At 37.8% G+C, this 14,491-nt stretch overlaps 1 protein-coding gene across 1 annotated transcript; it reads left to right on the plus strand.

Annotated features, from left to right (window-relative positions):
- The first annotated feature begins 128 nt into the window (after positions 1-128).
- lpar4 (lysophosphatidic acid receptor 4) lies at positions 129-1,696 on the plus strand. Its single transcript, XM_019075478.2, has one exon. The coding sequence runs from the start codon at positions 288-290 to the stop codon at positions 1,347-1,349; it is 1,062 nt and encodes a 353-aa protein (XP_018931023.1). The 5' UTR covers positions 129-287; the 3' UTR covers positions 1,350-1,696.
- The last annotated feature ends 12,795 nt before the right edge of the window (positions 1,697-14,491 follow it).

The raw sequence follows: 14,491 nt of genomic DNA on the forward strand, positions 1-14,491 counted from the left end.
ACAAGGGAGACAGTCTAAATGTGTAGTAGTGAGGAGTCTCCAGGACAGGTTTGTGAAGAACTGATCTAACTTATTTTCTTGCTGTTGTCCCCCATGCAGGAAACTACAGATTTGCCCATTGCTGTACCTAGACAAAGGTAGCTGGCTGTGCTTTCAAAGCAGAAGTTGTGATCATCTGATGAAGCTTTGTGAAATGGTGCAATGATGATTGGAAAGTCTGATCATGAAGAGCTGAGTGTTGGGAATTAACTGAAGACAGAAATACAGCTTCCACCGCAAGTGCCATCATGGCCAGTCTTGTTCTTAATGAGACTGGGATGGAGAACTGTGGCATTGATGACTCCTTCAAGTACAACCTGTATGGTGTGGTGTACAGTGTTGCATTTGTTCTGGGACTGGTCACCAACTGTGCTTCACTGTTTGTCTTCTGCTGTCGCATTAAAATGCGTAACGAGACCACACTTTTCATGACCAATCTAGCTTTATCAGACTTAGTGTTTGTGTTTACACTTCCTTTCAAGATCTTTTATAATGTGAATCGCCACTGGCCATTTGGTGATACGTTGTGTAAGATCTCTGGAGGAGCCTTCATCACCAATATCTATGGCAGTATGCTGTTCCTGACATGCATCAGTGTGGATCGCTTCCTGGCTATCGTTTACCCCTTCCGTTCACTCTCCATCCGCACCCGTCGCAATGCTGGTATTGTGTGCGGTATCATCTGGCTGTTGATACTTGGTGGGGGCATGTCAGTCACATTCTTTTCTTCCACCAACCAGTCCAAAACTAGCACCACCTGCTTTGAAGGATTCTCCAAGAAAACATGGAAGACATATTTGTCAAAGATCACCATCTTCATTGAAGTGGTGGGTTTCCTCATTCCACTGATGATCAATCTAGCCTGCTCTTCCATGGTGCTAAGGACTTTACGTAGACCTGCTACTCTGTGTCAGACTGGCACCAACAAGGAGCGTGTTTTGCGCATGATTGTAGTGCATTTGGCCATTTTTATTGTCTGCTTTGTACCTTACAATTCTGTTCTGTTTATCTATGCCATGGTGCGCATTCGAGCACTCGTGAGCTGCTGGGTGGAGAGGCTTGCACGAATCCTGTATCCCATAACACTTTGCATTGCAACCTTCAACTGCTGCTTTGACCCGGTAGTCTACTACTTTACCTCTGAGTCCTTTCAGAAATCACTGACTACTGGGAAGTGCCAGGCCATGCAAGAAAACATGCTGCAGAGTGAATGTCCTGTATCTAGCAAGGAGAATCCTGACACACACGCAGTTGAGCTCCACATACTGACCAGCAATGGAAAAGATCAAGCCAGTGAGACCCAGTTCTGAAAGGAATACATAGTTGCAGGACTACAGTCAGAAGGATATCTATGAGATTCTAGTCTCAGGATGTTGCATTAAATACAATGACTGGAATTTGGACTCAATGACACACATGCATGGAACATCTGTGTCTCTTCTATGATTCTTTTCTGTCCATTAGTTTGTGTTGACTACTTTTAGTTTTACTAAAGGCGGTTAGTGTTCACACAGGTGTGCCAGTGAGCTAAGAGTCACTCATCACTGCATTTTATCATTGATTATTACCATATCATTTGTATTTTTTATCCTATTGTATTTTTACACAGTCAAAGCACCTTTTGAAAGTGTTAGAATAATAGTAATAATAAAAATATACATCTAAGTAATATAATAGAGTAATATGGCATAACATAATCTACATGTGCTTGAAACATCAGATCAGGGCAGGTTGAGTGTTTTCTTTTCTTTCGTGACAGACAGACACATATATTGAGCAGCAAACACACAGCAGTTCTTGTGTTCTCCTCACAGATACCACAGTTTCTCCTGGTTTGAGAGAGTTTTAAATGTCTGATGGATCTGCTGTATTTGATCATAGAACACTGTCCGTATGTCCGTGTATTTGGAGCATTCTGTTAGGAAGTGCAGTTCTGTTTCCATCTGATTCATCCATCTGATTCAGAACTCTCTCTCTCTCTCTCTCAAAAATTTATGTTAATATATGTTAGCATTTAAATTATAAATCTTAATTATACACTTACTTAGTTATGCATACTTAATACTATAGGCACACAGGCAAAATTAGAACAGAGTTGTTGGTTCAAGCTATAGAAGAGGAGATTGATTTGCTGCAAAACTGATGAGATCCTTGAGCAGGACATGCTAAGAACAGAAGCAAACTTCTATATGTAGGTATGCACCAGCAGATGCGAATGCACGCCCAAAACATCCAATCTTGTGTTACTGTGGCTGTAATAAGCCTCAGTGGCCCTGGATTTCTAAAAATGTCCAAACTAGTCTTGTTACTATGCAGGGTAAAGGTCATTGCACACTGAGGCCGAAATTTGTTGTTGAAAAATAAATACAACCTCATGTTATGTTAATCATGTTTACACACTGCCCCTGAAACTTTCGTCCACATAAAAAAAAAAATAATAATTGGATTTTGGGGTTAAATTTTCTGTATTTTTCGCACCCGTAGCAAACATTTTAAGAGGTGTTTTGACAATTCAGAGCCACCTTACAGCGAATGTCAAAATCCAGAATGGCGATTATCAAGTTCATCCACTTCGTCTCACAGCACAAAGCACTGTAAAGATCCTTGCACACCGGGTTTACAGAAATTGGTGGTCTTCTTTTTAGTATGTGGCTGTAGTATCGCTAGCAACGCATCAAACTGAGCCACTGACATCCTTAAGTGAATCACCCCTGATAATACGGCTGCTCCTTAATAAGGAGGGGGAATCTCAGGATTGGATGAACCCAATATTTCCTTTCTTTTTCTCTTTTTAAGATGTGAGAGGATGATAAAATCATCCTCACTGCTTGAAGACCCCATTTAGTACTGTTTTGCACATTTTTTCACAACGGATTAATTAACACGCATCGGACTCAGTGTGCAAGGTATCTTTGCTTGACCAATTTTTAGGATAACGAGTATGAAAAAAATGCTGATAATTAATTGCCTAGCACAATGACTTTGAAATTGCATAATACTTTTTTACAGCATGTGAGCAAAATGTTGTATTCTGCATGAACTCTATGTGGCATTTTGTGTAAATAAAGAGTAGGGCATTGCAGTAATGGTTGTCAAGTCATTTTTATTTGTATAATGCTTTACACAATCTGTGATATTTCAAAGCTGATTTACATAAATGTGCCTAAACATGTTGAAGCCCACAATATTTGAGATCCCTTAATCCTACCCCTAAACTTAACAACTATTAATAAGTAGCAAATTAGGAGTTTGAGGCAAAAGTTGTAATAATAATATAATATATAATTAATAATTAGTCAATAGTCAGAATTGGTCCCTAAACTAAAGTGTGACCTAGAAATTTCTGAAAATGTACATTAAGCAACAGTATACTGTGTTAATAATAGCAGTAAGATTCTGTTTTGTATTGTGCATTATATTTTGATCGAGCATGGCATAACAAGAACATGGTGAGTATTCCAAAACATACCAAGTGAGATAAATTAACATATACACACATAAACATGTAAATAAAATAAATGAGTTCTTTGAAGTATTTATGCTCAGTGTAGTATTATAATTGTTTAAATATATATATATATATATACATATATATATATATATATATATATATACATATATATATATATATATTTTTTTTTTTAAAATAACAAAATTGCATCAGTGCACTACAGGAGGCCTTTATTCACCCCCTGGAGCTGTGTGAGGCATGTTTTATTATGGATGGATGCACTTTATTTGACTACTTTTGGACTGTTTTGGACCTGCCATTACACAGCTTGGAAGAGCCAGGACAATTTTTAATATATCTCTGATTTGATTCAACTGAAGAAGAAAGTCATATACACCTAGGATGCCTTGAGGGTGAGAGTAAAACATGGGCTCTTCATTTTCATTTTTGGGTGAACAAACCATTTAATTAGTGCTTTTAAATTCCCAGAACACATTTGACTATGATGACTCTATTTTCACATATTGTACAAGAGAATCTCCTATGATTCAGAGCAGTTTCACAGATTTCTCACTGGGTACATCACTAAACGAGGAGAACATTTTCCATCCAGCCTGCTGTGGGCTTCTTCATCTCATTCATCTCTGAGAGCATTTGCATGCGTTTATTACTCTGTTTTCTATCATCTTACACTTCTCACACACAGAATGCTTACTCTGTTATTGCAAAAGTAATTACTTTGAGCATTCATGATTTTGAACATTTTGTCTCATAATTTAATAAACAGCTGAAAAGCAAACAGCTGGACATTACTTCTATTATTTATTTAGTGACTATGTATTCTCATCTTAGTGCAGAGGCAACATGAGTTTTGTTTGTCAGAATCTGCAGTGACTTGCACAATAGTATGTGGGATATCAGAAACTGGGTCTTTGTGAAGACGGGGGAAAATCCTCTGGTCTTGCATTTACTTGACCAAATGCTTATTATAACTAGAGCAATGCGTCCATTGTGTCAGACTCAAAAAGGCTTGTGTCCAGGTCTCGAGAGCTGCCTTAATACTCTTAAATATGTTGTTACAGGCGCACTTTGGCACATAACTTTCATTGGATTAGAGGAAAAGGACTAAATCATTCTAAAGAGGTTTTTATTTTCACTGTACTTTTACTTGCCTATTTTGTTACTTTTTAATGTTTAAGTTTTAAACAATACACACATGAATTGCTCACAATTAAATCTACAGCAATTTTCTACATTATTTCTTTGGTTAATTAAAGTAACCACTAACACATTACTACTATTTCTACACAGAGTTTTAATCACCACATCAACAAAGTCCAGTTTTAGCTGATGGGGAGGCCCTGCTTTCAGTCACCTGTGGTATTGGAAAGAAGATGATACACCTGCTCTAAATTATCTAGGTTTATGTTAAGTTGTCAACTAAAATAATAGAGAATAAAGAATAAATGAATAAAGTGACGTGACATACAGCCAAGTATGGTAACCCATACTCGGAACTCGAATTGGGGGTTCGGTGTCTTGCCAAGGGCACGACAGTCTTGAGCCAAGGGCTCAAGGGCACCTCAGTCGTGGTGTTGCCGGCCCGAGACTCGAACCCACAACCTTAGGGTTAGGAGTCAAACTCTCTAACCACTAGACCATGACTTCCCCCAAGAATAAAGAATAAATATACAAACAGTACATAGTGTGTGTGTGTGAGAGAGGGATAGACAGAGAGTGTATGGTAAAATTATGCCTGTAATTTCAAAGTGAAGGATTATAATACACCCTACTCTTAAAAGCGCTCTTTTATTTCCTTCTTGGACAACCAACCAATCACAGTCTTCAAAAGACTGTGTCATTGCTAGCAACGAGCTCAGCCCCACCTCCTCACTAAGATAAAAGTTTTGTGTCTTTTCCTTGCTCAGAGTTACTCTCAGATTGGTCCTGAATCACTTTTAAACTAAATTAGGAGCTCTCTGAGAGGATTCTTAGAATATTTAAGAATACGGACCCAGATTCCTACGAGATCAAAGGTGGATATTGCTTGATTCATGCTTGTGTGCTGATGTAATTGGATGTTATTTAAAATCTGTTGCTTTAATATGAAAATAAATGTCACGCATCAGAGGAAAGACCCTGAGAGGAAGCATGGGTAAGTAAATGCTGTTTTATTTTCAGGTCTGAGCAGAGAGCAACACAAAGCAAGTAACAGGTAAGTGGGTGACTGGATGATCAGGTTTATGGAGACTTAGCTGCTAGTAACATTGCCTTCCCTTTGTTTCTTTGTTCCACGGGGAGACAGAGAAGCAGCCCACGATGAGGATCACAGCTTCCGGTAGAAGGCCGGACACCGGGAGTGAGTGGTGAGTGTGCTTATAAGCCATTCCTGATTAGGCAGTGACAGGTGCGGAGGATCAGTGATCGTGTTGGTGGTGTTTCGAGGCTGGTGATTCTGTGACAATATCATGTGCAAAAATGCCAAAGTACCAGTTATTTAATCTGTCCCAGCAATAGATTTTCTATCCGTTTTGTGAAGACACATATTTTATATATTTAGAAATATGGCAACAATCACAAATCCCACAGAGAGAGTTCACTGTCGCAGAGTTTGGGAATATCCATGCATAATATAAGCATGGTCAGGATTATAACCTGTTTTGGTTTTATTTCATATGCCTTTGTTGCCTGCCTGCTTCATCTGTTCCAGTTCCCCCCTCTTCTTTGCCTCTATGGTTTCTGATTATTCAGATTAAATCTTAATAAAACAAGTAAGCAGCCTAATAGACACATCTTCGCTGAAATGTATTGCTGTTGTTGTTGCTAATCAGCATGATTTATTTGCTTTGCCTAAGGACTGCATGTGTCCAGGGTATAGTGAGGGAGTGAGAGGGGAACCCACTGCTGGAACTTAACCATGGTTTGTGCTCATGTGTTAGGACAGAGGCCTTCAAACAACCCTGTCCTAACTGATAAACCAGAGCAGGGAATGACCACAGTGAGGAGAAGCCAGCACCATCAGAGAGAAAAAGAGACCAAAAGGATGAGCTGATCAAGCTACTTAGAAAGGACATTAAGTTTCAGAGAGAGAAAGATTTGTTTCTCTTCTCAAGAGATTGGTTGATAAATAAAATGTATGTGAATTAAAATTGGTTAATGGAACAATTTTCTTAATGTTATTTATAATTATTATTTATAAGTTTATATTATATATTTTTAATGTTAGTTATAATTTGTCTATAATTATTAGAAAAAAGTTTTTAAAATGTGCGTAAAAATACTAATACATTGATACACTGAAGAACTTAGTACTGAATCAGTTTTACATGTGTTTTTTATTTATTTAATTCATTTTCTTAATTCATTAAAATAAATAAAATAAAATGTTTCCATAAGAACCATGAAGTATTTATGCAGAGCATTTGTTAATGTTTTAATAGGGTCCAAACAACTAGAGCTGGACTAGGCCCTTGTCCAGACGGTTGTGAATGACACTTTTTCTATGGTTGAGCAGGAAGGCTTCAGGGCTTTTGTCAGCCTGCTGGACCCTACTTACATCCTCCCCAGTAGGAAAGCTCTGAAGTCTATGGTAGACAAGAAGCACATACTGTAGAGCTGAAGGAGAAGGCCCAGGCCGAGGTGCAGTGAGCCTGACATCCGACATGTGGACATCAGTTGACAGTGATGCACACCTGGCAGTAACACGCCACTATGTGACCTCAGAACGGAAGCTCTCATCCATTATGCTTCCCCATATTTGGACCCCATACTGGCATGTTGTGTCATTCCACTCGAATACTGGTCTAGACAGAAGATGGATCTACACCTCTGTGACCTGCTAAAGACTTGTGTACTCCAGCATCCTCTGTCACGTGTGAACAGATCACAGGAACAGATCCTGTCTTTGAATAACATATGGAGGCTTTTGTGGTCTGAGTCTACACCCCAAGCACTCAAAGATCCCACTAGAATATGTATTTCAGACTTACTCACCTTTGCACAATTTCAAATTTGTACCCAGAAGTGAGCAAAACCTATGATGTTCTCATTTGTAAAACTGGTATAAACATAAAGTAATTAAAGTTTTTTTTTTTTTTTTTTTTTTTTAGGGGGGCAAACAAACTTAAATCACAATTCTTAACCATTTAAAAAGTGGCATAATAATGAACACCGCTTAAAAATGTATGTTGAAATTTCAGTTGTTGAAAGTTGCATGAAATACGATGCCTAATGAGTTAATTTGAGGTTAATGTTGGTATAATATCAGAAAGTGATCATTGATAATTTGTAATTACAAACCCGATTCCAAAAAAGTTGGGACACTGTACAAATTGTGAGTTTACAAATCTCATAAACTTATATTTTATTCACAATAGAATATAGATGATATATCAAATGTTGAAAGTGAGAAATTTTGAAATGTCATGCCAAATATTGGCTCATTTTGGATTTCATGAGAGCTACACATTCCAAAAAAGTTGGGACAGGTAGCAATTAGAGGCCGGAAAAGTTAAATGTACATATAAGTAACAGCTGGAGGACCAATTTGCAACTTATTAGGTCAATTGGCAACATGATTGGATATAAAAAGAGCCTCTCAGAGTGACAGTGTCTCTCAGAAGTCAAGATGGGCAGAGGATCACCAATTCCCCCAATGCTGCGGTGAAAAATAGTGGAGCAATATCAGAAAGGAGTTTCTCAGAGAAAAATTGCAAAGAGTTTGAAGTTATAATCATCTACAGTGCATAATATCATCCAAAGATTCAGAGAATCTGGAACAATCTCTGTGCGTAAGGGTCAAGGCCGGAAAACCATACTGGATGCCCGTGATCTTTGGGCCCTTAGATACATCACATACAGGAATGATACTGTAATGGAAATCACAACATGGGCTCAGGAATACTTCCAGAAAACACTGTCGGTGAACACAATCCACCGTGCCATTCACCGCTGCCGGCTAAAACTCTATAGGTCAAAAAAGAAGCCATATCTAAACATGATCCAGAAGCGCAGGCGTTTTCTCTGGGCCAAGGCTCATTTAAATGGACTGTGGCAAAGTGGAAAACTGTTCTGTGGTCAGACGAATCAAAATTTGAAGTTCATTTTGGAAAACTGGGACGCCATGTCATACGGACTAAAGAGGACAAGGACAACTCAAGTTGTTATCAGCGCTCAGTTCAGAACCTGCATCTCTGATGGTATGGGGTTGCATGAGTGCGTGTGGCATGGGCAGCTTACACATCTGGAAAGGCACCATCAATGCTGAAAGGTGTATCCAAGTTCTAGAACAACATATGCTCCCATCCAGACGTCATCTCTTTCAGGGAAGACCTTGCATTTTCCAACATGACAATGCCAGACCACATACTGCATCAATTACAACATCATGACTGCGTAGAAGAAGGATCCGGGTACTGAAATGGCCAGCCTGCAGTCCAGATCTTTCACTCATAGAAAACATTTGGTGCATCATAAAGAGGAAGAAGCGACAAAGAAGACCTAAGACAGTTGAGCAACTAGAAGCCTGTATTAGACAAGAATGGGACAACATTACTATTCCTAAACTTGAGCAACTTGTCTCCTCAGTCCCCAGACGTTTGCAGACTGTTATAAAAAGAAGAGGGGATGCCACACAGTGGTAAACATGGCCTTGTCCCAACTTTTTTGAGATGTGTTGATGCCATGAAATTTAAAATCAACTTATTTCAGTCCTTAAAATGATACATTTTCTCAGTTTAAAACATTTGATATGTCATCTATGTTGTATTCTGAATAAAATATTGAAATTTGAAACTTCCACATCATTGCATTCTGTTTTTATTCACAATTTGTACAGTATCCCAACTTTTTTTTAGAATTGGGTTTATATATATATAAATATATATATATTAGCCATTTATATTAATATGATTCAGAGATGAAGGCCATAATAACAACTTTTTTAGTGACGTGACATTCAGCCAAGTATGGTGACCCATACTCATAATATGCTCTGCATTTAACCCATCCGAAGTGCACACACACAGAGCAGTGAACACACACACACAGTATTGTGAACACACACCCCGGAGCAGTAATGCTAGCACATCTTTCAAGATAACGACTGAGAAAATTGTTTAATGAATTTACATGTTTCTACACAGGGAGCCACAGGATAGCACATCTTTCAAGATAACGACTGAGAAAATTGTTTAATGAATTTACATGTTGGAAAAAAATAAATAAAAATAAAAAATAAAATAAAATATATGCATATAAATTCATTATATTTTCATAAAATATAATAAAGCCGATATAATAAGTATGCACAAACTGCAATCTCCTAAATACATACAGTATAGACCATTATTATTATTGTTGTTGTTATTTTTATTATTATCTTAATTTTAATGGTATTGACTTGTTTGTCAAGCGGTCAGACATAACTGAATGTATGTCCAACTGAATAAGGGAAACTATACTATTTATTTATTTATTGCTGTGCATATAATAATCCTTACATAAAGACTCATAATTTACTTGAAAAATGACATTGTATAAGGGCATCATCTACACAAGCCTTTGTGCTTGGACCCTGATGATCAGCTCAAGTTAAACTGTATTGTTTCAGTTATCTTCTGTGTCGTTGCCCACAATGCTTCGGTGACAGGACTTTGAAATAACAAACAGGGAAAACAATATAAGGCATGACTTATATCACGTCCAGCTAGCCAACTCTGTGCAAGCTTCATGATCTGTTTTTTCTTTCTTCTTCATTTAAATGCCTACTTTTTTTTTTTTTTTTTGTAATATTAAAATAGAATTTACTTTTATCTTGGAAGACATATTGCACATATTTGACAGTCAAGAATGGTCCAATCACAAGAGGCCAATAATATTGATTTGCTAAGACCAAAAGTAAAACAAGTCAATTAGAGCTCAGCCTCAAGTCACCTGCGTTTCAAAAGTTAACAGACCTGAAATAGCAGAAAGTTTTGTGGGAGGTTTAGGGTAAGGGGATAAACAATACAATTTGTACAGTATAAAACCCACTGAGTTTATGGAATGTCCCTGCAAAAAAATGGAAACCAGTGTGTGCGCGCGCGCTTGTAAGTGTGTGTGTGTGTGTGTGTGTGTGTGCCGTTGATTATCCCTTGCTTAGGGTGTACTCACAGTAGGCACGGTTGCTTTGAACCGAGCGCGAGCGCGATTGTCCCCCCTCCCCACTCCCCCGCTGGCCTGCACTCACACACTAAACATTCCGAGCCGGAGCTCGCTTACCTCATGTATGAGATAACGGAGAAAACTGCTTTCGCTAATATTTGGCAGAATAATTAATAATAATTATTTTATAATGTATGTCTTGCATTGATTTTCACTTGTATGTATCAGAAAATTATTACGGAGGCAGCTGACATTAATGAAATTATTTGCAGCTTTACTTGCAAACTACATTTCCTGTTCATCAATAAGGTAAAAACCAGAACCATTATAAACTTAAATATACTTGACTGAATTAAATTAACTGAAAAGTGTAGTGTAACAGTAGTAACAGAATATGTTTGCAGTCATAATGATGACAGTAGCGCACACACAATAGTATCTGTTCCGTGCTCCTGCGCGGTAGCGCTAACACTGCATGTGTACCGCGGCCGAGCCCAACCGAACCGTCCCCTGGCCCACCTCTTCCAACCGGGCCAGGGCCGGCTAAACGAACCGCGGCCGAGCGCGGCACACAGTGCTCACACTGGTCAGATGAACCGGGCTTTGGGGGTCAAACGCGCTCGAGCACGGTTCAAAATGCCTATGTGAGCAAACCCTTATTGATCAATCTGTGAATCCGTTGACCAGGCTACACATGACACGAGTTCTGGTCTTATTGGCACAAATTAATTTAGACGAGATTATATCAGATTAGTTAGAACTGTACTGAGATTAATTCCGCTCGTGTATGTCATGGACTTCCAACGCTTTGTTTGATCACTTGCTTCTTTAAACTGTAAATCGTCTGTTCCGCTTTGACTTGTTAGAAATGGACCACCAGACTTCACTAATGCGCACTGTGAACAAAGATTTCCGGACCGTTTTATTATTATTATTATTATTATTATTATTATTATTATTATTATTATTATTATTATTATTACTTAACGAAAAACAAACCAGGTTTTTATTTTTATTTTATTTTTTTATGATGTTCTTGAAATGTGTTATTTTGGTTACATTATTTTTAAACTTTAGATATGGCTTCTAAAATGTTTTAAAAACAATATAGCCTACTACAACATTATCTAATTATTTTTGTAAAAAAATTGTTGTAAAAAAAAAAAACAAATGATTGTGTTTGTTAGTTTGGGCTTCTCATCAGATTTTCTGTCCAGTCAAATGCTCTTCAGAATCTGAAACATCCTGCCCTCCTTCACACATTCTGTGTTATTTCAGGACTAATGGCCATACATCTTGAGGCTAACAGGGGTTTAGTGTTGCCATGGTAACACATGAAACTAGATCCTATTTACTTTATTAGCACACATTACTAGACTTGAACAATTAATCTGAATAATTAATGAATAATTAATTCAATTCAATTCAAGTTTATTTGTATAGCGCTTTTTACGATACAAATCATTGCAAAGCAACTTTACAGAAAATTAAGTTTCTACAATATTTAGTAGTAGCTTGGTGACTGTCAGTTCATGTGCATACGGCAGAAATGTTCAGAAAAATCAATAAAAGACGTAAACAAACAGACGATTAACACTGTTAACAGCAATTATGCAATCAAACTTATAGCAAAATGTGGTAGTTCTGTATGTTGTCTCTGGGTTAGCATCATCTGAGGTCCTCTGAGGGGCTGGCATCATCTCTTCTCAGGTGTTCTGGATCCAGACTGGAGCTTGTGGCAAAACAGAGAAACAAATAGAGACATAAATAGCGTAGCTGCAGTTCCAGCCAAGTAAAATTAATTAGTTTAACCCAAGCTAAAGAATAATAATGCGCATTTGATCAGATATAACTGCAGTCCAAAATTATGAGATGCATTATTTAAATGCTTGGCCCAAGAGGTGTCCTTTTAATCTAGATTTAAACAGAGGAAGTGTGTCTGAACCCCGAACATTATCAGGAAGGCTATTCCAGAGTTTGGGAGAAAAATGTGAAAAAGCTCTACCTCCTTTAGTGGACTTTGCTATCCTAGGTACTATCAAAAGTCCAGCGTTTTGTGACCTTAGGGAGCGTGATGGGTTTGTAGCGTGGTAGAAGACTAGTTAGGTACGCAGGAGCTAAACCATTAAGGGCCTTATAAGTAAGTAATAATATTTTGTAACTGATACGGAAATTAATAGGTAGCCAGTGCAGAGACTGTAGTATTGGGGTAATATGATCATATTTTCTTGACCTGGTAAGGACTCTAGCCGCTGCATTTTGGACTACCTGTAGCTTGTTTATTGAGGATGCAGGACAACCACCTAGCAGTGCATTACAATAGTCCAGTCTAGAGGTCATGAACGCATGAACTAGCTTTTCTGCATCAGAAACAGGTAACATGTTTCGTAGCTTAGCAATGTTTCTAAGATGGAAGAATGCTGTTTTTGTAACATGGGAAATATGATTTTCAAAAGACAAGTTACTGTCTAATATAATACACCCAGATTTTTGACAGTAGAGGAAGTAACAGTACATCCGTCTAGTTGCAAATTGTAATCTATGAGATTCTGTGTAATGTTTTCTGGTCCAATAAGTAATATCTCTGTCTTACCTGAATTTAATAGGAGAAAATTATTGGTCATCCAATCTTTTACATTTTTAACACACTCTGTTAGCTTAGATAATTTAGAAGTTTCATCTGGTCTTACTGAGATATACAGTTGAGTATCATCAGCATAACAGTGGAAACTAATCCTGTATTTTCTAATGATATTACCAAGGGGCAACATGTATATTGAAAATAGCAGAGGACCTAGGACAGATCCTTGTGGCACTCCATATTTTACTGGTGATAAATGAGATGACTCCCCATTTAGATAAACATAGTGGTAGCGATCGGACAGGTAGGATCTAAACCATCTTAAAGCCTGCCCTTGGATACCTGTATAGTTTTGTAATCTATCTATGAGTATGTCGTGATCTATGGTGTCGAACGCAGCACTAAGATCAAGTAAAACTAGCAATGAGATGCAGCCTTGATCTGAAGCAAGAAGCAAGTCATTTGTAATTTTAACAAGTGCAGTTTCTGTGCTATGATGGGGCCTGAAACCCGACTGAAATTCTTCAGAGAGATCATTTTTTTGCAGGTAGGAGCACAATTGAGCAGACACAACTTTTTCTAAAATTTTAGACATAAAGGGAAGATTTGAAATGGGTCTGTAATTTGCCAGTTAACTAGGATCTAGTTGTGGTTTCTTAATAAGAGGCTTAATAACCACCAGCTTGAATGGTTTTGTGACGTGACCTAAAGATAACGACGAGTTAATAATATTGAGAAGCGGTTTTTCTGCTACAGGTAACAACTCTTTCAGTAATTTAGTGGGTACAGGATCTAATAAACATGTTGTGGTTTAGATGCAGTGATAAGTTTATTTAGCTCTTCCTGTCCTATAGTTGTAAAGCACTGCAGTTTATCTTTGGGTGCGATGGATAAAACTAAAGTATTAGATGCTGTAGAATCTACATTTTTTTTGTATTTCTGATGTTATCTATTTTATCAGTGAAGAAATTCATAAAGTCATTACTATTTAACTGTGAGGGAATATTTAGATCGGGTGGCGTCTGGTTATTTGTTAATCTAGCCACTGTGCTAAATAAAAACCGTGGATTGTTTTGGTTATCTTCTATGAGTTTGTGGATATGCTCGGTCCTGGCAGTTTTTAGAGCCTGTCTATAGCTGGACACCACGCAATTTTTCCACCACGCAATTCTAAAAACTTCTAAGTTAGTTTTTTCTCCATTTGCGCTCAAGACTACGAGTTTCTTTCTTGAGAGCGTGGGTATTACTGTTGTACCATGGCACAGTACGTTTTTCTC

The sequence above is a fragment of the Cyprinus carpio genome, chromosome B14 (genome assembly GCF_018340385.1).
Source record: "Cyprinus carpio isolate SPL01 chromosome B14, ASM1834038v1, whole genome shotgun sequence".
NCBI lineage: Eukaryota > Metazoa > Chordata > Actinopteri > Cypriniformes > Cyprinidae > Cyprinus > Cyprinus carpio.

Bases quoted from the DNA above. Each gene is read 5' to 3' on its own strand.
- lpar4 (XM_019075478.2), top strand. From the start codon at position 288: ATGGCCAGTCTTGTTCTTAATGAGACTGGGATGGAGAACTGTGGCATT.